General features: G+C 44.7%; 1 protein-coding gene across 1 annotated transcript in view; it reads right to left on the minus strand.

The window, feature by feature from the left end:
* Positions 1 to 13,450, minus strand: part of ABCD3 (ATP binding cassette subfamily D member 3) — a 120,662-nt gene extending 107,212 nt beyond the window's left edge. The window contains exon 1 of the mRNA XM_073593107.1: positions 13,246 to 13,450. Within this exon, the coding sequence (XP_073449208.1) occupies positions 13,246 to 13,346 (101 nt within the window). The 5' untranslated portion in view covers positions 13,347 to 13,450. The remainder of the gene's footprint in view (positions 1 to 13,245) is intronic.
* Positions 13,451 to 26,646: the final 13,196 nt, after the last annotated feature.

A 26,646-nucleotide genomic window follows, 5' to 3' on the forward strand; every position in this document is an offset into this window, starting at 1 on the left:
AGGAATACATAAATCACAAAAAATGAATAGTAGATTGTGAGGAATTAGAAAGGCCTATGGATTTTTTTTAAGAATTAATGTAATGCTAGGTTCACATCTTTGCAAGTTGCCATTGATGCAATTTTCCGGCTCGTTTTGCATTTTTGAACATGCGTTTTGCACTATTATTTTTTTGCCTAACAGGAAAGTAAGACAGTTCTGTTTGTGGGATGCAACTTTGATGCGATTTGAGTGACAGAGTATAAAGTTGCATCAAAGTTGCACTCCATGAACAGAACTGTCATACTTTTCTATTAGCCAAACAAAAATGCAAATGTGGAAAAAAAACGTACCGGTTCAAAATGCACAAACGTGAACTAGATTTATAGGAAACCATGTTAAATGGACTGTAGAGTGTTACTGCAAAACACACTAAAAGACACATAGGGGTGAACCAAACTTAAGGCTGGGTTCACACTGCCATACAGAGTGGCTAACAGCAGGGGTCCGGTGCGTCCCTGTTCACCATGTCAGGTCCGACTTTAGTTTGAATTTTTGGCTGAATTCGGACCTGAAAACGCACAGGACTCCTGTGCAATTCGCTCCGCAGCAGCTCCAGAGCAGTGTGAACTGGCTCCATAGAGACCAGTCACAATCTCCTGACATGCGAATTGGATGCGGAGGAAACCCTCATCCAATTCACAATAGTGTGAACCCAGCCTTAAACTTACAATAATGGTAAACTTGAATGTCAGCATCTCCCATCAGCCTGTCTGTTTGCTCTCAGCTATGAAGCTTCTCCAGCCTTCTATCATCTATGACAGGGATGCTTACATCGATCAGCTTTTATTTATTCATGTAAAACTTATATCCCAAAAGATAAAAACACTGTTGCTGCAAGTATGCAGCTCCCCCCGCCTGTTTGTCCTCATCTATGCCCTATACAAGTTGAACTATCAATTGGAATGTAGACCTAAACTCTGATAAAGTTTTGTTAAATAGAAGATAGGAGCATGATCACAAAAATAAAACTGCCCAAATAACGCTCAGAAAGCCAGTTGGTACATATCTTGTGGTTCATCCTCACAACCCTGTTATACATTGACAGGTCACCTTTGATTTGGTTGGCGTTCAGCAGATGCCAATCCTACAATACCTTGTATTGGAAGCAAGTACACAAGTACAGCAAGTCACAAGATACATGTCAGGATATATACACTACAGGAACATAGCTGAGACAACATTAATGGTTTAAAAAAAAACAAAAAAAAAAAAACCAACATATTGGAATTGCACTGTGTTGGAACACCTACTGTATGCGTTTTCCCTGAAGTTTCTATTAAACTATATGAAGCTCAGAATCGCACCGCATCATAGCAAAAACACACCATTTTTAAAAAAGCATTGCGTTCGGACTGCATATACATGAATGGCCTCCATAGAAAAATATTATTTCACTTCCATGTTCTGGAACGCATCCGAAATCGCATCAGTGTGAACCAGGGCCAAAAGCTTAGAAACACCTAGTGGTGGTTTCTATTAGATGGCTGGAAGGTTGCCAAGATTCTGTTGTAAAAGCAAAAAACAGCTAAGATTTCTGTGAATTTGAAGATACATTTCCCCAGTGCTTATAGATACAGAGGGTAATGAGGACTTTAGGGCTCTTGAACACAAGCCACCTGAGCCTGTTCAGCACAACTGCAGCTGTATTTCTTCTGTCCAGGCAGCCCACAGAAAAACTATTTTTTGCAAATGCCCGCACATTGTACTCACGTACACAAGAAAGATGGACTGAGCTCCATCGAAATGTCAACCATAAAGAGCTGCAAGACCAATGATTGCCTCTAAAGCAGTTTTGGATTTGTACTCATGTATATGATAGCACTGTCATATGCACGAAAACAGTGTCACACAGCTATTCACATTACTAGGCTGAATGGTGCACCTGGACTGGCTGGGTAGTGGAAATATGGCTGCAGTTACACTAAATGGGCACAGGAAGCCTGTGTGCAAAAACCCTAAAAGCATATTTCCACTTTTGCAGCCAACTTAGGATAACCCCTAAATGAATAAGCCCTGAGGGCGGGGCAAAACATGTTGGAGGCGTGGCCTGGATAAATTGAACTGACATTGCTTTTACCTGCTAACCACTTTGGTCGGGCAAGGTTTGTAATGGCTGGGCTAGCTTCTTATATCTACAGCGTGCTTTGGGTTTGGACAGATCTCTCCCCAACCTGCAACCTCACCAGTCGGTGACTTCCAACCCATCAGAAACTAAAAAGGTAAGAATTTTTATTGCTTAAAGGGAGTGGGCCTGCAAACATTCTAAAGAAGTGGTCAGTTTACTGTCCTTCAGACTTCCTAGGGGCCAGAATGGGCCCAGTGGGAGTAAACAATGACTTATCTTTAGTATTAGGGGGAGAAATAGTTGGTAGCACTATAAGGAATAGTGCCCCTTTGTTGGTAGCACGGTAAGGAATAGTGCCCCTTTGTTGGTGGCACGGTAAGGAATAGTGCATCAACGGATGGATTAAAGGGGTTGTAAAGGTAATTTTTTTTTTTTTTAAAAATAACAAACATATCATACTTACCTTCACTGTGCAGCTCGTTCTGCACAGAGTGGCCCCGAACTTGGTCTTCTGGGGTCCCTCGGCGGCTGTTTCAGCTCCTCCCCGCAAGCATTTACCACCTTAATGCGAGCTCCCTCGCATGGTGGTGAGTGCTTGCGGGCGCGCTCCCGTGATACAGCCGGCGGCTATAGCCGCTCGCTGTATCACTCGGCCCCGCCCCCCGGCGCGCCGCGTCATCGGATGTGATTGACAGCAGCGCGAGCCAATGGCTGCGCTGCTTTCAATCCATCCACTGCAGCCAATCAGCGACCAGGTTGAGCTGCAATGAGGACGAGCAGCGAAGATTCGAGGCGTCAGGTAAGTAAAACGGGGGGGCTGGGGGCGGCGGTACTGTCAAAAGTTTTTTCACCTTAATGCATAGAATGCATTAAGGTGAAAAAATTTTTATCTTTACAACCCCTTTAAGGCAAGCAAAGGGCCACAGCTTGGAGACCACTAATTTAAAATATGCTGTGGGAATGAAAACACAAACTGTATAGTGGGGGATTCAAAAAAATTGACCACAAAAGGTGGAAATACACTTTAGAAAGCCTTTACTGCTTGTTCAGAATATGTAAATACTTTATTATTCTTATTTTGGGCACAGGTTCATGTTAACAAAAAAAGCACCTGAGCAGCACAAAAATACTCCTTTCTAACATGAAATCCTAAAAAGGCGTCAACAGGAAAGTTCTTTGAATAGATGGCAAGGCCTCAAATTCTGAGACTCAGAGCAAACACAATGAGATCTGTTTAACTCACCATAGTAGATTCTTTGTCCCATTCCCCTGCATTGAGTCTGGAATTCCATTCTCTAAAGCAGCTTAGACAGACACTTTTTCTTAACATGACGCTGCAACATAGTGAGCTGGGAATTACATTTCCCCCGTAAGAGAAGACTAAGAAATATTGCCTTATGGAAATACTCACACTATGCACAATCATTGGATCATAGGTACTCAATCCCTACATTACAAATACTACACATTTTGCCTTAGCTGTAGTTTTGTTTGGTTTCTCCTGTGTACAACTGTTGGGGTTAGCAATGTTTTTTCCTAAGTGATGAATTTTCTATAGTTAGCTTACTATAGTATGTGGTCAGTCTTTCTGTACTATGCAGTATTAAAAACAAGGAAGATATCACAGATTCTGAAAATACATTCTTTGGCTATCTAGAATCATGTTGTGTAGGTGGGCAGCCAACTCTAATGCCGCGTATACACGATCGGAAATTCGGCCAGCAAAAGACCGATGAGAGCTTTTGGTCGGAAAATGCGACCGTGTTCATGCTCCATCGGACTTTTGCTGGCGGAATTCAATACAGGAGGAATCAGAGGGCCCTGCTCGTTACAATCTAGGAGGGCGATCGTCTGTACAAATTCTGACGCGCAAAATTCCTACGCATGCTCGGAAGCACTGAACTTCATTTTCTCGGCTCGTCGTAGTGTTGTACGTCACCGCGTTCTTGGCGGTCGAAATTTCAGAGAACTTTTGAGTGACCGTGTGTATGCAAGGCAAGCTTGAGCGGAATTCCGTCGGAAAAACCATCCAAGTTTTTTCCGATGGAAAATCCGCTCGTGTGTACACGGTATAAGGCCCCTTTCACACATGCAGACCGTTTATCCGTTTTTCATCCAACTGTTGGCAGATGAAAAATTGACAGCAATACATCCCTATGAAAAAACGGATGTAGAACAGATGATCATCCATTTACATCAGTTTATATCCACGTCTGTCAATGTCTGTTTTTTTTTAAACATATAAAAGCCTTATTTTTCTTCCATTAAAAAACAGAACGGACGAAAAATGGATGTAAAACAGACAAATGGCCCGTTTTTGCATTGGTAGTGGATGTAAAAAACCTGATGTAAAAACTGATGAGAAGAGTTTCCAACAGTTTTTCATTAGTTTCTCATCAATATTTCACTAGTTTTTACATCAGATTTTTTACTTCTACTACCAATGCAAAAACGGATTTGTTCGTTTACATCCTTTTTCGCCTGAAAATAGAAAAATAGGACTTTGATCCATTCCAAAAAAGATGTTGACGAAAGTAGATGTAAATGGACACAAATGGCTGATCATCCATTTATAACTGTTTCTCCATAGAGATGCATTGATGACTGTTTTTCATCCATTGACAGATGAATGAAAATCAAACGGTCTGCATGTGTGAAAGAAAACGGTCTCCATTGACGGATGAAAACCGGACATCAATTGCATGTTTATGGAAAGACAGTCAATCATCCATTTACATCCACATCTGTCAGCATCCATTTTTTTTTTTTTTTTTTTTTTTAAACGGATCAAAGCATTATTTTTGTTTCGTTAAAAAAAAACGGTCCATTTTTGCATTGGTATTGGATGTAAAATGAAAAATTTATGAAAAACCGATGAAAACTTTTCTTTGAAAAACGTGACTGAACTGATGAAATAAACAGTCCGCATGTGTGAAAGAGGGCTTAGCCCAACTTCAAAAATAATTAAGAAACATCTACCTTTGGAGTCCCCCCCCCCCCCCCCCGATGGTGGGAGAAACAGTGAAAGCGAGAGAGCAGGGAGGCTGGGAACAAGGACTCTATGCCAAACAGCAACAAGTGGGTCATTGGAAGTGAATAAAGGGTATAGCCCAACATGACCCAACACCAGATACTCTCTTTCTGTTGGCCTCTCTATGCTAGAACCGTAGGTCCCAAAGGTCTGCTCATGTTTCTTTGCCTGGCAAGTTGGAGGCCTCTGACCACTACAGCTGAACTCAGAAGGAAAAAAAAAAAAAAAGTGATAGCGTATTTACAGGAAGCAGGAAACACAATAACGAAGCCTACTGGCTCCGCGGAGCACTTTTAAACTCCAAGCCATCCCTCATGAACCACCTTGAAGGATTATTATGGTAGAAAAACAAAAAGAGAAAGACCAAGGCACAAAAAGGCTTAATGCACAAAGCAATCATGCCAGCCCAAAGGACTTTCAGATATCACTGAACTCAATTGAAAATAACTGTCACCCTTTTAAAAGAGAAGGATACTTATCCTGGTGTGTTAGTTTTGTGTATTGAGCCCATAGCCTGAAATGATGTATCCTAACCGGTGTTCTGCCCTTGAAAAACAATCAGAAATAAATGAAACAAAAAAGCCCCGATGCAGATAAAAATAAGGCAACACCAGACTTAAAACCCAAAAGGGCTCTTGCACACTGCAGCTTAAAAAAGCTCAGTATAGCTTATTTATTTACTGAGCTAAAATACAGCCCATCCACTGTGATATTCCTAAGCACACAGGCGCGTAAACAAGCGCTGTGTATTTTTCAGTAAAAAAAAAAAAAAAAAAAAAAAAAAAGAAAAATCTGCATTTTTGGTCAGCGATTTACACCTTATGCGCAAATTCGCACAGATTTGTCTATTGACATTGTCAATGCGAGAAGAAGAAGCTACCCTGCATGCGCATAAATGTAAGCAAATTTGTGCGGACGCATTTTCGCGAAAATACCTTTTAAAAGAAAAAAACCCATCTGAAAGTAGATGCTCAAACAGTAGTATCGTGTGCAAGAAGCCTAAGGGATCATGCACACAGGACGTTATAAAACATCAGCGCTACAGCAGCGATTAAAAGCGCTTTTGCACATTTTCCTGCATTTTTTGGCAGCAGCTGTAAAATTGTCCTGTGTGCATGAGCCCTAAAAGTTACAGTATGATACAACCTTTCTGACCTAACCTTTTTTGAAGCATTTGAACATAAAACCAGATCCTCAGCAGCTCAACAATACTTGCAAAGAAAGCATGAGTGAGAGGCATTGGATTTAGAGTTGCTTCTAAACACAGTTCATGGAGTTCATTTTTTTTCATATGAAAAATGTGATTGCAGTTCGGCCACTCTGACTCAAGACTGCTTTCTGGGATGTCTTGTAGGAAATTCAAGAGTCAAGGGGTAAATAAAAGTGCCACAAAAAAGAAGAGAGTCCAAAATGTTTTTTTTTTCCTAAGAAACAGTAACCCAACCTGCACTGGAAGCCAAACTGTGCCCCCTTGATCAGACCACTTATAGGGGTCTATTTAACGTATCAAAACATTTTTGAACAGCTGTTGGTCCAGTAAACCTTCATATACATTTGTTCTGTGTGAACTTAGTAACAACAAATTGTTTTTTAGGCTGTTTTCTTTTCTAATCCAATGTTTGTTTTTTATTATGGCAGTACAGTAGAACCTTGGATTGCGAGCATAATTCGTTCTGGAAACACACTTGTAATCCAAAGCACTTGTATATCAAAGCAAATTTCCCCATAAGAAATAATGTTAACTCAGATGATTCGTTCCACAACCATTTATTCATAATTCCTTCAGCTTATAGTCCATATAAAAAGGATTATAGCAATGTGATAGGTTGTGTAACCATAAGAATGTCCATCCACAAATGTCAGCCTCCACAAGGGGATTAGAAGCAAAATCCAGCAGGAGCTACAAAGTATAAAAGAGAAGAGAGGTGCCTCCAAGTGTAGCAATATGATTACATTTAATGAAGGTACAAAATTTATCAGCTCACATGGTTGATGATTAAAAGAGGCATATATAAGTATGCAGGCATCCGGGGTAGAGCTGTCGACATAGACGATCCTCCGCACCGCCGTCTTTCACCACTGTCAGTCTGCAATCGTGACCGGGAAGACTCCCCTGCATTAGAGCGATTTTGAAAGCGAGGCTTGAAGCGCAGTGTGGAAGGGAGGACTCCGATGGTGGTGTGGGGGATGGTCTATGTGGACAGCTTTACCCCAGATACTTGCATACTTAGATGTGCCTGTTTTATTCATCAACCATGTGACTTGCTAAATGTTGTACCTTCATTAAATGTAACCATATTGCTACACTTATGCCGCGTACACACGATCGGACTTCTCAATGGAAAAAGATATGACGGCTTTTCCGACGGGATTCCGCTCAAGTTTGCCTTGCATACACACAGTCACGCAAAAGTTTACTGAACTTACGACCGTCAAGAACGCAGTGACGTACAACACTACAAGGAGCCAAGAAAATGAAGTTCAATGCTTCCGAGCATGCGTCGAATTGTTAGCAAGCATGTGTAGGAATTTTGTGTGCCGGAATTGCCACAGACGATCGCATTTTCGGATAGGAACTTTTTCCGACGGAAAAATTGAGAGCATGCTCTCAATCTTTTGCTGGCTGGAATTCGGCCACCAAAAGTCTGATAGAGCATACACACGGTCGCATTGTCCGACGAAAAACTCTCATCGGTCTTTTGAAGGCCAAAATTCCGATCGTGTGTACACGGCATTAGAGGCGCCTCTGTTCTGTTTTATACTCAGTTGTGACAATACGCTACTTGTAGATCAAGACATCGCTTATATATCAAGTCAAAATTTATTTAAAAATTTTGCTTATCTTGCAAACCAAGTTACTCTCAAACCAAGGTTTTACTGTACAGTAGTAAAATACCATAATTATGACCACTGGATAGAACTGAGGAACATAGGAAATACATCTTCGTGACAAGAAAGACAATGTACCATTTCTAGAGAATGCTAGAAGGGATTAGCAAATGGATAAGTGTATTTGAAAATTCTCCAGAATTGTTTTATGGTATCTGTTGTGACAAAGATGTATGTACTGTATTTCTTACGCTCCTACACTCCATCCAGTGGTCATAATCCAATATTTGACATCTACCCATAATAAAAGACTATTTGTTCCAAAGAGAAGAGAAATGTAAATAAATACATTTTATTATTGCCCAATTCACACAGGACAAAGCAGAGCCTGGCTTGGAGACATTTGGAGAAGAAACTATGCAATGCCCGGTGGGTCAAACAGCAAGGATCTGGGGGTAACCATACACTTTACTATTTCTCTCATTCAACCCAGCAGGTTGAGTGAGAGGATTCTACCGAAACAGTGTAGATGGAAGAATCTGGTGAATGGTGAATTCCAATCCAAAAGTGTTACCAACATTCACCATCACCCAGAGTGTAGTAGGAGTATATGCTTACCAAACACCCATGACCCTCTTATTACAAGAGAAATCATATAAAGCACGTATGATCACTCAAAATCGCTGATACACTCCCCAGATCGCTCACTCAGCTCCCATGGTATCACCAATGGGCAGACAAACCATGGCTCAAGTAGAGGATATTCATGTGGAAAGAACAAAAAAAGCCTCTCCATAGTGCAATAAAACCTCTAGCATATTTATTAAATGTAAAAGTGCACTTAAAAAAATAAAACAAATGCACATAGATAATAAAATCATCAAGCTGGCATGAATCCACAGTTCCAGAAGCGCAATGACGTTGGCACAAGGCTTCATCCCGTGTGAAGGGAGGGTGGGGGATGTGTAGCTTAAAAGGTGCTGTGTGTGTCTATGGATGCACAGCTCGGCTCAGGCGCACAAAAGCATTGGTACCTCTTTTGCACCTAGCTTACTGAGGGGGCACCTGAATGGTAAGCACAGGAAGGGCACTGTCAAAGAGAAGGTAAGGGACCAAAATCATCCCACAGAGTAGGTAAGTATAACTTTTTTATTAAAAAATAAATAAATAAATAAGGCCTTTAAAAAGTGGAGTTCCACCCAAAAGTGGAACTTCTGCTTTAAGTACTCCTCGCCCCCTGACATGCCATAATTGACATGTCAATTTTTTGGGGGGTCCTGGTTTTGAGAGGGAGTTTCGGTCCCACTTCCTCCTTCCATCTTCTGGCCACCTAGGCGACTCCTCCCCTCCCTGCAATCTTCTGGGACACGTCACAGGTCCCAGAAGATTGCCTGGCCACTGACAGAGCGCAGCGAGGCTCACTCATGCGCAGTACGCGCCCGCCTGTGAAGCCGCAAGCTGTCACAGCCAGGCACCCACACTTACAATGCCGGGGCCGCGGAAAGGGGGGGCGCGAGGCATCGGGCGGCCGCATCGCTGGACCCTGGGACAGGTGAGTGTCTGTTTATTAAAAGTCAGTAGCTACACTTTTTGTAGCTGATGACTTTTAATAAACTTAACCAGTGGAACTCCTCTTTAAGATCACTTTAATCAAAAAAACCAAGGAGTCTCTTTACTGTGTTCTTCCTACTACTTTATACTAGGCCCTACATGCAAACACTTTACTAAACACAGAAGATAAAAAAAAAAAAGAAAAATGGAAACTGGGATCAGGTTAAACCTGTGTTAAATAAGGTGAAAGTTCCAGCCCAACATGCCTAATCCTCCTAGAGTAATTTAACACAGTTAATCTATCATGAAAACAGAATAAGCAACCGCTCAGTGTACTTGGAGTAAGGATTTGCAAAGAAAAAAACACAAGTATATATTTTCCTTTGTCTAAAAATAAAGAGCATTATTATAATCATGACAATGACATTGATTTACTAAAAGGCAGATATAGTGTGCACTGCAAGTGCAGTTGTGTTAGATCTGAGGAGAAGCTCTGCTGATTTCTATCATCATATCATGTGCAAACAAAAATGCTGTTTATTTTCCTTGCATGTGATTGAGTATTCTTTGCAAAGTGAACCTTTATCTCATTTACTAAGCCCTGGAGCAAGTGCACCTGCAGTGCACAGTATTGCATCTCTTTTCTCCATCTTAATACATAGCGGTCACACTACTGCATTATTTGCTTAGCGATGACCTGTAGCGCCAGTGCTAGCCATAAACTCACGTGTACCTTAATAAAAATGAGCACTTGTTTATTACACTCATCATCAATCATGCCTGAAAAATCGCCGATTCAACTATTCAGCAATATAAACTGGGAAAACAGCCAAAAATATTACCATGCAGTGATCTGTTACTGCAGTACTCAATAATACTTTATTCCCATCTTGATTTAAAGGAAATACATGTGGAGAGAAATATAGAGGCGGTCATTCTGCAGGCCAAGCTCATTCTGCACACGGCACCGCCGATACATAAAGGATTCATTCACCAGGAAAAAAGAAAACCCGCCACTCCAGGTGAGACCAGGAAGCCTAATGATCCAGTAGGTGCTCGCCTCGGCACACAATGAAAATTAGAAGAAATGGTCGCACACCACTGTAGATCAAAATCCTCTTTATTTTGGTAGACGCGTTTCGCACACTTCACCTGCGCTTAGTCATGACTAAGCGCAGGTGAAGTGTGCGAAACTCATCTACCCAGCATTCTAATGCCTGTAGTTTTTAGGAAGGCCAAATAAAGAGGATTTAGATCTACAGTAGTTTGCGGCCATTTCTTCTAATTTCATTCACAGGACAGGATATAAACTAGGGCTGTAACTAATTATTATTTTCATAATTGATTAGTTGGCTGATTACTTTTTCGATTAATCGGTTAATAACCTTAAAAGTGTGGTGTATAATTTAGTTAATATGTAAAGTTTAAAAAAAAAAAAAAGGCAATTTATTCTTAAATATAAATAACCAACTATATGGTTAGAGAGCAAAATCTCTAATCTACTCTGAGACTAACAGACAGAAGAGATATACTGTATATACTATTAGAGGTTGAATCTGGTAAATATCATCAGACTCAGATTTTTTTTTATTTGAAGAAAAAAAAAAAGTTAGACTGTTTTGCAGATTTTCAAACAAGACTGTAATATATTATATGCTGGCCATAAAAAAAACAATGTCTTCCTTAAAAAAAAAAAAAAAAAAAGTAATTTAAAGAACATTTGTTCGATTTTCTAATCATTACTGGGGTCAAATCGACATTTGTTTTCCACCACAGTGACGGGAAAATTTAGACATAATAGAAAACTTCTTGGTCTAAGGAATTTTTAGACAGTTTATGTGGTTTTCCTTCAGAAATTACATTCATTTTAAAACAATGTCAAAAGCAAGTGAAAATTTCAAACAACATTCTTTCATTCAGTGAATGTACAAAGATTTTTCATATGAATATTCTCGTCTGAAAATTGATCCGTGTAGCCAGCAGAAGGCTTGATACACACCTATGCAGTTTGCTTTTGATCTGTTTCTATAGGGCTTTTTGCTGTGCGTTAAGTACAGTATAGAGGGCCCCAATAGCAAGGTAAAGAAAACTTCTGCCTTTAGAACCACTCACTTCCTGCCCAGGACTACATGTCCCATGAGGCATTGCTCCTCACACATTCATAATTTCTCAGGCACATACTGACATGTATGGACGGTGTGCTCCACTGTATATGTAAACAAATAATTCCTGATATGTAAACAAATAATGCATTCTGTATACAGGCCAACTAATTGGCTGGCTGATTAATTGATTATTAAAACGGTAATCAATTAATTTCATAATCAATTCGTTATCGATCAGTTGTTTCAGCCCTAAGGTAAACATCAATATTTTGCAATCAGCAGGCACCACACAATGCTGCCTACATGATGTTGGCATTTACAGGTCGGCCCAGAGCAATGGTGGCCAATAAGGTCAAATGATGTTGTATGTATGTAAACGTTTGCACAAACGTGACATGCATATGGACAACTACTTATGCATGATTTCACTGCGATACACCCTGTGTCCATGAATTCTGATGCAGAACAGATCTGCACTTTAGTGTATCTGTGCTTTGTGGTGTGTGTGGGGAAAAAAGGTGCATGGAACCTAAAACAACTGTGGTACAAGGGTATTAGGGGGCATGGATAGATTTGACGAAAATAGGGTCTTCATCGTTTTGTCGATAGATTTTTTTAAAAAAGTGCAGATAATGGTACACTGCGACCCACTGACTGAGATACAAAAATGCGTCCCACTGAGGTGTAAAGCGCTCTATAAAAATGTAGCATATTCCGATGACTATGCGTAAATAAAGTGCCATTGTGTGACTAGTGATGAGCTCAGGCGTGTTCGAGGTGGGATCCAAAGCCGTCACCTGTGCGTGCCAATCACCTGTGCCCGGGGCGCTTCCGCAAATATACAAGGGGTGTGTGGGGAATGCCCCGGTCACAGATAATTGGCCCGATCATATACAAGGGGTGTGTGAGGAATGCCCCGGTCACAGGTGATTTCCCCGGTCATATACAAGGGGTGTGTGGTGAATGCCCCGGTCACAAGTGATTGGCCGGTCATATACACGGGGGGGGGGGGAATGCCCCAGTCACAGGCGATTGGCCCGGTCATATACAAGGGGTGTGTGAGGAATGCCCCAGTCACAGGCGATTGGCCTGGTCATATACAAGGGGTGTGTGAGGAATGCCCCGGTCACAGGTGATTGGCCGGTCATATACAAGGGGTGTGTGGGGAATGCCCGGGTCACAAGTGATTGGCCGGTCACATACACGGGGGGGGGAATGCCCCAGTCACAGGCGATTGGCCCGCACAGGTGACGTCTTCCTGCCAGGCTTGCCCACAAGGATCAGATCCCGGTCTGAACACTCCTCAGCTCACTTTCTGTGACACTACAATAACAAAAAGAAAAAAGTATGGAGTCCCACATCCAGACAACACACTGCACATGTCTTATCATGGAAGGCGGACAGAAGAAGCTGTCACCCTCTAGTGACCTCTGACCTCAGGTGACCAGTCAGGATACATGAGGAGCTCAATGGAAAGCTCTCCTGAGACTATGGTGCCTAGACAGGTCCTCTTTAGTCCTCTCCGCTATACACAGTCCCTGAGAACCCTGCACAGCTCTGTATGAGGCTGGCCATGCTGGGACCTGTGGTGACACCTCCCCTCCCCCGCTCGGTATCCTCACCCGCTGGCTGCTCGCCGCTTGATCAGGTAGAGAAGGAGGAGCGCCGCCCCGGCCGCTGAGGTGTTGCGGGCTGTCAGGTACTTGCTGTACACCGGCGCCATGGTCACTGTCAGGAGAGGAGGAGGGCCAGAGGGGAAGCCGGTCAGGGACCCGCAGCATGCTGGGAACTCTCCAAGCCCCGCCCATCATGTCATCGCCATAACGACGGCTTGCTACAGGGTGAGGGGGCGGAGTCAGTGCAGCAGTCAATTCTGTCCCCACCTCCTCGTTCTACTGTTCCCACATCCCACTACAATCAACTGATCGTCACCTGACCTGAGAGGGGGGCTGAGAGCACAGCAATGAGTGACCCCCTCGCCCGCCTCAATCACCCATAGGAGTGTGCACATGCGCAGACCTCATATCACACGGGAATAAGGAGAGAACCGAGCTTCGTCCGGAGAAATGTGTGACAGGACAATGTTTATATTCATAAATGGCGGGGGACTGTGACAGGACAGTGTTTATATTCATACATGGTGGGGGACAGTGACAAGACAGTGTTTATATTCATACATGGTGGGGGACAGTGACAAGACAGTGTTTATATTCATACATGGCGGGGGACAGTGACAGGACAATGTTTATATTCATACATGGGGGGGGGGGCAGTGACAGGACAGTGTTTATATTCATACATGGGGGGGACAGTGACAGGACAATGTTTATATTCATACATGGGGGGGACAGTGACAGGACAATGTTTATATTCATACATGGTGGGTAACAGTGACAGGACAGTGTTTATATTCATACATGGCGGGGGGCAGTGACAGGACAATGTTTATATTCATACATGGCGGGGGACAGTGACAGGACAGTGTTTATATTCATACATGGTGGGGGACAGTGACAGGACAGTGTTTATATTCATACATGGCGGGGGACAGTGTTTATATTTTTACATGTAGGGTAACAGTGACAGGACAGTGTTTATATTCATACATGGTGGGCAACAGTGACAGGACAGTGTTTATATTCATACATGGGGGGGGACAGTGACAGGACAGTGTTTATATTCATACATGGCGGGGGACAGTGACAGGACAGTGTTTATATTCATACATGGGGGGGGCAGTGACAGGACAGTGTTTATATTTATACATGGTGGGCAACAGTGACAGGACAGTGTTTATATTCATACATGGGGGGGGGGGGGACAGTGACAGGACAATGTTTATATTCATACATGGTGGGGGACAGTGACAAGACAGTGTTTATATTCATACATGGTGGGGGACAGTGTTTATATTCATACATGGGGGGGGACAGTGACAGGACAGTGTTTATATTCATACATGGCGGGAACAGTGACAGGACAATGTTTATATTCATACATGGCGGGAACAGTGACAGGACAATGTTTATATTCATACATGGTGGGGGACAGTGACAGGACAGTGTTTATATTCATACGTGGTGGGGGGACAGTGACAGGACAGTGTTTATATTCATACATGGCGGGAACAGTGACAGGACAATGTTTATATTCATACATGATGGGGGACAGTGACAGGACAATGTTTATATTCATACATGATGGGGGACAGTGACAGGACAGTGTTTATATTCATATACATAGTTACATAGTAGGTGAGGTTGAAAAAAGACACACGTCCATCAAGTCCAACCTATGTGTGTGATTATATGTCAGTATTACATTATATATCCCTGTATGCTGTGGTCGTTCAAGTTCTTATCTAATAGTTTCTTGAAACTATCAATGCTCCCCGCTGAGACCACCGCCTGTGAAAGGGAATTCCACATCCTTGCCGCGCTTACAGTGAAGAACCCTCTATGTAGTTTAAGGTTAAACCTCATTTCTTCTAATTTTGATGAGTGGCCACGTGTCTTGTTAAACTCTCCTCTTCAAAAAAGTTTTATCCCTATTGTGGGGTCACCAGTACAGTATTTGTATATTGAAATCATATCCCCTCTCATGCGTCTCTTCTCCAGAGAGAATAAGTTCAGTGCTCACAACCTTTCCTCATAACTAAGATCCTCCAGACCCTTTATTAGCTTTGTTACCCTTCTTTGTACTCGCTCCATTTCCAGTACATCCTTCCTGAGGACTGGTGCCCAGAACTGCACAGCATACTCCAGGTGCGGCCGGACCAGAGTCTTGTAGAGCAGGAGAATTATCGTTTTATCTCTGGAATTAATCCCCTTTGAATGCATGCCAATATTCTGTTTGCTTTGTTAGCAGCAGCTTGGCATTGCATGCCATTGCTGAGCCTATCATCTACTAGGACCCCCAGGTCCTAGTAGATTCCCCCAGAGGTTCTCCCCCTAGTGTATAGATTGCATTCATATTTTTGCCACATTATTTTACATTCTGCCAGACTTACCAGACTCACCTATTTTCCACCAACTCCAGGTATACTTTATTACTCGCACATGGCTCACTCTGAGCATTCATCTCACTTTTTGCTTTTTTGGGGGTTTTTTTGCTTTTTTGTCACCATTTTTTCAACTTTAATCTGGCTTGTTTTACTCCTTTTCTCTCCCTCTTATCTATTCCTTTGACTCTCACCACTTGCTGACAATTCTTTGCCGTTTTCCTTTCCCCCTTCAGTCTCCTATGTCCTTACTATCCTTGGCTCAGGCTCTCTATTTATACAGAGACACATACATATCATTAGTACTTAATGCATTATTATACTTATTTACGCCTACAGCTTTCATTACATATGGACCTAGTGAGATTCTTGGGGACACACTCTCACTTGCGCACCATGCCTTTCCTCTGGTTTGCCCCACTGGGGTCCCATTTGGCTCCGCCTCCTCAGCTCCCAGGTAAGACACCTGCTGCTGCCTCTGGGAATCACACACCTGCCGCTTTGGCCTCATTTAGTGGTGAGTATGGGCTCTTACATCATGGCCCCCACGCCCTGCAACTACTTTATCAATATTCTACCTTCTACTTATTTATATTCTTTGTTAGGTACACCCATAAGCATCAACCCCTGAAGAGCGAGCTGGGTCTTGCGAAACGCGTCAGGTACATTAGATGCCCGTGTATCACGTTTTTTACTCCTAGGGTACATTAGATGCCAATGTATTACATGTCTATTACTCATTTATGTACCTATTGTTCAATTCATATGTATGTGATTCTACAATTGACCATTGCTGATGATACTAATGTATGCATGATTTTTACCTGAATAAACGCATATACTTTATACTTCAATTACTGTTATGATGCTTTTTGGTCAAATGGTGCCCACCTCATTTAAAGTCCCAAGGGCGAATCCTTTTTTGTTGCATATTACAGGAATGGAGCTGGGTTACCGGTGACACCAGACCTTTTCTTATTTTTTAATTTTTTTTTTTTTATTATTATTTTACATTTTTCTACATTAAACCTCATTTGCCATGCAGTTGCCCACCCCATTAATTTGTTCACTTTGCAACAGTGACAGGACAGTGTTTACATTCATACATGGCGGGCAACAGTGACAGGACAATGTTTATATTCATACATGGCGGGGGGACAGTGACAGGACAATGTTTATATTCATACATGGCGGGGGACAGTGACAGGACAGTGTTTATATTCATACATGGCACGCAACAGTGACAGGACAGTGTTTACATTCATACATGGCGGGCAACAGTGACAGGACAATGTTTATATTCATACATGGTGGGGGGACAGTGACAGGACAATGTTTATATTCATACATGGCGGGCAACAGTGACAGGACAGTGTTTACATTCATACATGGCGGGCAACAGTGATAGGACAGTGTTTATATTCATACATGGTGGGCAAAAGTGACAGGACAGTGACAGAGGCGCGGGGTACAGAATGACAGCAGTCACGTCTATGAGTTACTTCCGGGGATATATACACAGGGGGTGCATGAAGCTGAAGTTAGCTCCCTATTCGGCCAGCTTCTTATTCAGGTTGGATCTTTAGTCACAAAAGTGATTATTTACTAAGCAATCATCTGCAATGTTTATAATAATAAAATTGTGAACTTTAACAACAATTCTGTCTCCCTAACTGCCATGTGTTTAAATGGGTAATTCTGAATAAATAACCTTTTCTATATGAAAACCATCTTGGCACACCCAAATTCCGCTTGTTTTTTACTCATTGGGCATCCTACTATATAGGAAAGTTCAATTTGGTCCAAGCCAAGTGATATAAATCATAAAATATGGCACCATGACAGCCATGCATTTCAATGGGAAATTCTGAATAGGAAGCCAAGCTATTCCTATATGAAAACCATCTTGGCTCACCCAAATTCCACTTGCTTTATACTCATTGGGCATCCTACTAGATAAGAAAGTTCAATTTGGCCTGAGCCAAGTAATATAAATCATAAATTATGGCGTCAAACGTGGCACCATGACAGCAATGCATTTCAATGGGAAATTTTGAATAAGAAGTCAAGCTATTCCTATATGATAACCATCTTGGCTCACCCAAATTCCTCTTGTTTTATACTCATTTCCTATCAAATACTGTAATTTTACTTTCCTGATGGACTCCATGGAGCCTAGGTGTGGGTTTACCCCGCCTCCTCTCCAATGCTATGGGACCCCATTCCCATAAATGTGAGCTCTCAGCCAGAGACTGCGTTCCATAACTAGCCAACTCTTGATCCATGGGTGGGAACTTCGTCTGCCATGGAGTCCATCAGGAAAGGAAAATTACGGTAAGTATTTGATCGGAAATTTTCAGTTTTCCTGACAGACTCCATGCCAGCCTACGTGTGGGAAATAACTAGCTAAACCACACGGGTGGGTATGCTGATCAAAAAAAAGAACTTTAATTTACCCCGTCAACCGACAGGATACTTAAACCAAAGTTTACAGAAGACAAGGTTGCAGGTTCCACACAATAGTGCATCATAAAGGTGTTTATGTAGGCCCATGAGGCCACCCAGCAGATGACATCTGGACATGTCAGGCTGCTATCCAGGAAGTTGCAATGCCCCTGGTCGAATGTACTGTCACCTCCTCCGGAGGAGCTAAGCCCTTAGCCTTTTAGGTCTGCTGGATAGTCTGGATGATCCAGGATGCAATCGTTCTGGAAGAAGCACATTTCCCCTTATTTTTTCCAGAGAATAAGACAAACAAGTGATCCTAACGCCTAAAGGATCACTTGTTTGTCTTATTCTCAGGGTAGCTCAGAATAATCTTTTAGTGTTTCCCCCACGTCTAGTGGATGAGGCCCCTGGAGTTTTGAACGTGGGCAGGACAATCTCTTGATTCTCATGGAAGACCGACGTGACTTTACGCTTTGAAATTGAGCATGGGTATGAGCACCACCCGGTTTGGAAAAAAGGTGAGAAACGGTTCACTGTGACTAACGGCCCTGATCTCCGAAACCTTCTTAGCCGAAGTGATGGCCACAAGGAAAGCGGCCTTCCCAGAGTGATCCTTAATGGAATACAAGTCAGATCCCGTGGAACTAGATTCTGTAAGTGAATCCAGGACAAGGGTAAGATCCCATTTGGGGACTCTCGGTTTTCTTTGGGGCCTAAGTCTGAAGAACTGCCAGACCAGTGGGTGAACAGCCCAAGAAACACTGGAGAAGGCCGACAGGGCTGAGACCTGGACCCTCAGGGAGCTGACCGACAGAGCCAGATCTAGTCCCGATTGTAAAAATTATAGGATGTCCTGTACTCCCGGGTCTCTGTATGATCTGGAGGAGGAGAATTCCACAAACTTGGCCCATATTCTTCCATATACTTTATTCGTGCTTGCCCTCCTGGAACTCATGAGGGTGGAAACGACCTCTGAGGCACAGCCAAGGGCCTCCAGCCTCTCCCCTTCAAGAACCAGACCATCAGCTTCAATAGCACTGCGTATGGGTGCAGGACTGCCCCCTGGGACAGGAGGCCCAGTCTGAGGGGGAGAAGTACCGGGTCCCAAAAGCTGAGCTGGGTCAGAAGGGGAAACCATGGCCTGTTCAGCCAGTAAGGAGCAACTACCACTATCTTGATGGCCTCTGCATGGAGTCTCTGCAGAAATTTGAGAATTACCGGGAATGGGAGAAAGGCATACGCCCGGTTGATCTGTTAAGGCGTCCACCCCGAAAGCCTGGCTGCAGCGGCTCCTGGTGTAATACTTCTTGATTTTGAAGTTGCAGGGGTACGCAAACAGGTCGAGATCGGTTCCCAAGGACAGGATCCATTTGAACGTCTCCGAGTGAAGTGACCACTTGTTGTCTAATTGCACATGGGACAAAAAGTCCACCTGAACATTCTGGGCTCCGGGGAGATAGACTGATGAAATGTTGGCTAAATTCTTCTGGGCCCACGCCATGATTGGCTCGACCGCTTGGAGTAAGGTAGAGCACCGTGTCCCCCTTGTCTTTTCAGGTAGGAGACTGCTGTGGTGTAGTCTATTCTTAGCAATACTGATTCCCCTTTCAGGAAATGACTTAAAGCACGCAAAGTGCAAGAGGCTGCTCCTAGTTCTAGGATGTTTGAGCCTGGATTTTATAGGCAAAAATCCCATCTGCCCTGCACCAGTTCTGTTTTGCAGAGGGTCTCCCATCCAGCACCGCTGGCATCGATCGTAACCATGACCCATGAGATGGGGGCGATGGAGTGGCACGTGAGCAGGTTCCAAAAGAGGATGTTCCTCATGCCCGAGGTTATTCGGACGAACTGGTTGCTGTCGGCTAAGTCCCATTGCCGGAGAAACCCTGTTTGGAAGGGACATAATCTCCAGAAAGCCCATTTGACCATAGCGGCCATAGAGACCATTGTGCGGCCCTCTCCCGTATGACCAGAATCTTCTCTGCTGGCAGAGAGATGTGTTCTTGATCATGTCAAACTGGGCTCCTAGGTATACCAAGCCTTGTACCGGTTCTAAATGCCTTTTTTTCTAGGTTTAATAACCATCTGAACTCGAGCAGTGTCGCGATGACTTGAGCTCTGTGGATCAGCAGCTGCTCCTTGTCTTGGGGTAGTACCAGGAGGTCGTCGAGATAATGGTATAGCCATATTCCTTTTGTTCTCATGAGGGCCACCACGGCCAAAAGAACTTTGGAGAAAACCCGAGGTGAGGTTGTCACCCCGAAAGGGAGCCAGGTGAACTGTAGATGTTCTTGCCCGACCGCAAAGCAGAGATATTTGCGAAATCCTTCTGCTACGGGCACATGGAAATAGGCATCCTTGAAGTCGATTGAAATTAGCCAGTCGCCTGACTGCACAGCTTGCTGGATGGGAGACAGGGTCTCCATTTTGAATCTTTACGTACTTTACAAACTTTTTGTTCAGGTATGTTAAATCTATCACCGGGTGCCATGAGCCATTTTTCTTCAGTACCAGAAAAAGGGGGGGAGTACACCCCTTGAAACTCTTCGTCTTTTGGGACGGGTATCACGGCTCCTTGCGCCACTACCGAGTCCACATAGGACAGCAGCACCTGCTTCTGATCTTCTGCCTGAGGTAGTAGCGTAAGGATAAACCTGAGGGAAGGAGTGTTGGTGAAGGACCATAGGTGACCCGAGGAGACTGTCTTGATGGTCCAGTAGTCCGAGATCGAGGCCACCCAGACGTGCCGGAAGAGAAGCAAGCGTGCCCCCACCGACTCGCCTGGGCGAGCCCAATCTTAAAATGACTTGGAAGGTACGTGTCCACTGGACGCCTGGACCTTAGCGGATTTTTGGACGAACACCTGTCCCCTCCTCCAGTTCCTTCTAAAGTCTCAGCCCAACCCATAGGAGCGCACTTCACTGGAGCGTTCTGTGCTGCGTTTCCTCTGCTGGGGCCTTTTCTGGCCAAATACGTGCTTGTTCTGGGGCAAGAAACCCAACTTCCCACCCGTGGCCCGGGCTATGGCGCTATCCAGCTTATTGCCCAATAATAAGGGCCCTCCAAAGGGGATCCTGCACCAGGCCTGTTTTGATACCAAGTCGGCGAGCCAATGGTGCAACCACAGGGCCCGCTTTACTATGCCAGAGGAAAGCGTAGCCCGGGCCAACAGGCAGGTAATGTCAATAGAGGCTTCCCCCAGGAAGGCCGATGCCAGCTTCAGCTCTTGCACAGTCGAGCCCCTGGCCATTTCTGATATGCCCCTGAGCATCGAATCCACATTTTCCGGCCAAACTTCCATAGCCTTGGACATAGCCGCCAGAGCAGGTTTACAGGCCGTACCGGCCAATCCATAGATTCTTTTGAGGTCTTGGTCAATTCTTCGCTCTAGCCCATCCATAAAGGACACAGCATCCTCAAGAGGAAGTGTGACATGCTTTGCTAGACACATTAGAGCTGTGTCCACTAGGGAAGCATTTTCCAGATGGTTCATGTCCTCGGCTTTAAAGGGGTAGAGCCTTGAAGTCTTGCCTGACAGAGACGTTTTCCTATCTACTTAGCCCCATTCCTCCGCGATGACTGGGGATTCCTCCTCCTCTTCATTTACCCTATTTTGTCTCTACAAGTTTGGGGGCTTCTCTCTGTTTTGAGATCCCTCCCAGGCTGTCGAGGAAACTGTGCAACAGCTGCTGAGTGAACTTTTCAAGTTTTGTGCCCCCCCGACCTGGTCCAGGTGAATATTCTGACTCAAAAAATAATAAATCCTTATCCAGTATCTCCTGATGGGAACTTTATGTTTCTTTCTCCAATAGAAGCTCCAGAAGGAAGGCAGAACTAGAGACTATTATGGGGTGATTTTTACTCCCATTTTGATACACGTCTCCCAAGTTACGGTTGCCTTCGGGCTGGTTAAAGGGGATCCAAGCGTTCCCACGATATGTGGGCTCTGCAGGGTGGGGGGAAGGGACGGTCAGCAGTTGCAGACCCTGGTTGGACATGGGGTTTTTTTATGTTATCTTACTTTCTGTTATGGGGTTTTGTTTTACACCACCTTGTTGTTCCTTTATGGCATGGTCCATTTCACTTTGATATACTACATGGCAATAGGTTACTGCTGAGGGATGTCTTTGATGAGGAGCTGGCTCTGTTGCGGGTGTCAGGAAAGGCTTGCTGGGAGCAACAGTCCCACGCAGGTGTGTGCGCGCTTGCGGGCGCCTGTGCGCGGGCACGTGCGGCTGTTGTTGCCAGATCCGCTATTTGACTCTGCCATGCCAGGGGAATCTTGCTGTCTGATCTACAGCGGTCCTTGAGAGATTCCTGTGTTCCTGATTTGTTCCTGAAATTACCGCTTGCCTTGTGAATATCCTTTTGCCATCTGCCTGCACCTGACCTCGGCCTGTCCACGACCTTGTTCCTGTCTGATCCTCTGGCTCATCTGCACCAGTCTGTTACTGACCCGGCTTGTCCTGTGACCTTCCTTCAGCCTTCTGCATCTGTTCCTGTACTGCTGTCTTGTGTTTGACCCGGCCTGCCTGACCTTCCTGTGTCTCAATCCCTGGGACCATCCATTTGCATCTAGTGAGTGTCTGACTCCTAGCTTCAGCTTCCAGTCTGCTGCACTCCACCTGCTGTTCTAATTATCCCAGCAACGTCCGGAACATCAGACCTGCCTACCAGCTGTTGATCCTGCCAGGCACTCGTGCTGTCCTGTACTCCCGTGCCTCCTGTCTGCTCTACCAGGGGCCACAAGTCAGGAACGTAAGGGAGGTCTCCCTCTGCATATCGGGCTCAATAACCAGGTGTGTGACAGTATCAGACAGCCATGTCTGAGCCCGAGCGGGGAGCCTCACCTATGGACGAACTGTGCTTACACCTTGCTGACCCGACTCAGGCTGTTAAGAGTCTTCAGGAAGGCTATACCCGTCTGGAAGAGCGCATGCAGGCGCTCTCACCCCCTGTTGCTCCTCAAGGGACTTCTCATGCTTCAGCCAGTTCCTCTGCTTCACCCACAGTAGTGATGTTACCCCCGGAGCCTCGTTTACCCACACCTGAAAGATTTTCTGGAGATCGCCGCAAGTTCAGGGCCTTCCGTAACTCCTGCGAGCTCTTCTTCACTCTTCAGCCACGCACCTTCTCTCTGGAGGCCACCAAAGTGGGCTTTGTGATTTCCCTGTTGCAGGATGAACCTCAATCCTGTGCACATCGTCTACTGGAACAGAAGGCTGCGATCCTAATTAATCTGACTACATTTCTGGGTGCCATGGCACAACTGTATGAGGATCCACAGCTGTCTGCAACCGCAGAAGCCACACTCCACTCTTTACAGCAGGGTCGCAGAGCCGTAGAGGACTATGTTGCCGAATTCAGGTGTTGGGCCGCTGACACCAACTGGAATGACGCGGCCCTCCGCCATCAGTTTCGTATGGGACTGTCAGATCCTCTCAAGGACGAACTGGCTAGGGTAGGGGTACCACAGACCCTGGACGCACTTATTGTCTTGGCCATACAAATCGATCGACGTCTGCGAGAAGGCAGGTCTGAAAGAACCAACCATGGGTCAATCCCGCCTTACCTGGATGCTACCAAGGGTTCCCTGTCCTCCTTACTCTGCTCTTTCAGGGCAGCCTGTTCCAACTCCAGACTGCTCCGAACCCATGCAGCTGGGCATTCTCTGTCCTTCTCTCACTGGAGAGGAACGTCAACAGAGACGCATGAACAATTTGTGCATGTACTGTGGGGAACCAGAACATTATGTAAGAACCTGCCCGGCTAAGTCCAGTAAGTGCCTCTTAAGTTCTACTAACCAAACCCTTGCTGTGATCAATGCCTCTTCTCACCTCTCTGTTCCTGTTTTGTTGCAGCTGTCCGGAAGGAACCTTCAAGTAACTGCTATTATTGATTCAGGGGCATGCAGATGCTTCATGGACCCCACTTTCGCAGCCAGACATTCTATTCCTCTGTTACACAAAACTCAAGGACTTTTGTTCTTCTTGCTGATGGGTCAGCCATAAAATCAGGACCTGTCACACAGGAAACAACCCCTCTGTCGGCCAGCGTTGCCAGCTGCCAACAGGAGCTATTACACCTGGACATTATCTCTTCACCTCTGTTTCCCATCATCTTAGGCATGCCCTGGCTGCAGGCCCACAACCCCCACATCAACTGGGCCACCAGAGAAGATACTTTTCCATCTCCGTACTGACATCAATATTGTCTTCCGGAAGTCCCCAACAACTCCTCTTCCTTACTATGCCTGAACTCTGAAATCCGCCAGTTAGTCCCAGAGGTGTTTCACGACTTCTTGGATGTGTTTAGTAAAAAGAGTGCAGAGACACTACCACCACATCGAGTGTACGATTGCCCTATTGAACTCCTCCCTGGGGCCGAGATTCCTTTTGGGAGAATCTTCCCTCTCACTGAACAGGAGCTAGTTACTCTCAAGGAGTACATCGATGACAACCTGAGAAAGGAAGTCATCCACCCATCCACCTCTCCGGGCAGGAGCCAGCATCTTTTTTGTAGAGAAAAAAGACCATACTCTTCGACCCTGCATAGACTATCTCAAACTCAACAAAATTACCATCAAGAATCGCTATCCTCTCCCCTTGGTACCCGAACTCTTCCAGAGGTTGGGGGCTACAACCATTTTTACCAAACTTGACCTTCGAGGAGCATATAATTTGGTCCGCATCAGAAATGGTAACGAGTGGAAAACGGCCTTTCTCACTCGATTTGGACATTTTGAGTACTTGGTGATGCCGTTCGGGCTGTGCAATGCTCCTGCCACCTTTCAGCACTTTGTTAACAATATTTTCCGAGACTGCTTAGACCTGTTCATTATCATTTACCTGGACGACATTCTGATTTTCTCCTCCTCCATTGACAGTCATCATAAGCACGTTAAGTGCGTTCTGAGTCGCCTTCGTCAGCACGGCCTATATGCCAAGGCTGAAAAGTGCGAATTCGAAAAACAAAGTATACATTTCCTAGGACTGATTATTTCCATGGAGGGCATCAAGGTGGACCCTCAGAAGATCTCAGCTATTTTGGAATGGCCGCCCCCCACAGCAGTACATTGGATTTGCAAACTTTTACCGTAAATTTATTAAGGGATTTTCTGCCATTATCTCACCTATTACTCAGCTTACCAAGCAAGGAATCCGTTTTCACTGGACCCCTGAAGCCCAAGCAGCCTTCGACTCTCTCAGAAGACTGTTAACCTCTGCTTCAGTGTTGAAACACCCTAATCCTGCCCTGCCATTTGTCTTGGAGATTGACGCTTCTGAAATTGCTGTCAGTTCTGTGCTCTCACAACGCCAGGGTCCTAAGTCCCTTTTGTTTCCTATTGCCTTCTTTTCCCGTAAGTTTTCTGCTCCGGAAAGGAACTATGATGTTGGGGACAAGAACTTTTGGCAATCAAAGCAGCGCTAGAAGCCTGGTGCTATCTGCTGGAAGGGGCAGCTCACCCAATTCTAATGTACACAGATCACAAGAATCTAGAGTATCTGAGAACTGCAAAACGTTTAAAACCTCGTCAAGCCAGGTGGGCACTATTCTTCTCTAGATTCTCCTTTCATATTACATACCGGCCCGGCTCAAAAAACATAAAACCAGATGCCTGGTCCTGTATGTTCAGTGACTCTAGAACAAATGCCTCCCCAGACACCATTCTACCCATGGAAAATTTTCTTCTGGCGCAGGAAAATTTACTTGCTCGGGTCAAACAGGCTTCCGTCAATGTTCCCCTCTCTCTTGAAACAAATTTGTCTGCAAGAGATGGCCTGCTATGGTTTAATGATAAAATTTTCATACTTGAAAGTCTCTGGGTCACCATACTCGAACTTTGCCATGACCATGTCCTAGCTGGGAACTTCTGCACTTCCAAGACAGTTGATTTGGTGCAGCGCACCTTCTGGGGGCCCCAGGTAGCTAAGGACTGTAAAGACTATGTGGAATCTTGCCCTATCTGTGTCTGGAGCAAGTGCAACTGAACCAAGGCTTGGGGTCTGCTCAAACCCTTATCCTTTCAAGACAGACCCTGGAGATCTCTCTCTATGGATTTCATTGTGGAACTCCCTCCAGCAGAAGGCCACTCCACTATATTTGTAGTTGTTGACCAGCTATCCAAGATGGCACACTTCATCTCGTTGAAAAGAACACCATCCGCCCCTGAAGCGGCATGGGTTTTCATCAGGGAGATTGTCCAGCTTCACGGAGTTCCTGCCAACACCATTTACCTCAGATAGGGGAGTTCAATTCACCTCCAGATTCTGGAAAGCATTATGCAAATCTCTTGGCATCAAATTGTCTTTCTCCTCTGCCTATCACCCACAGCCAAATGGGCAGACGGAGAGGACCAACCAGACTCTTGAGCAGTACCTGCGATGCTTTTCTTTGTTTTCCCAGGATGACTGGATGTCTCTATTACCACTGGCTGAGTTTGCCTACAATAACTCTACTCATTCTTCCATAAAGCAAACTCTCTTCTTCGCCAACTACCATCATTCTTACCCAACTCTCTTTCAGAATGTCCGGTGCCAGCCGCTCTTGAAACCATTCATTTCTTCAACTCAAA

Source organism: Aquarana catesbeiana, linkage group LG07 (assembly GCF_042186555.1).
Source record: "Aquarana catesbeiana isolate 2022-GZ linkage group LG07, ASM4218655v1, whole genome shotgun sequence".
In the NCBI taxonomy this organism is placed as follows: Eukaryota; Metazoa; Chordata; class Amphibia; order Anura; family Ranidae; genus Aquarana; species Aquarana catesbeiana.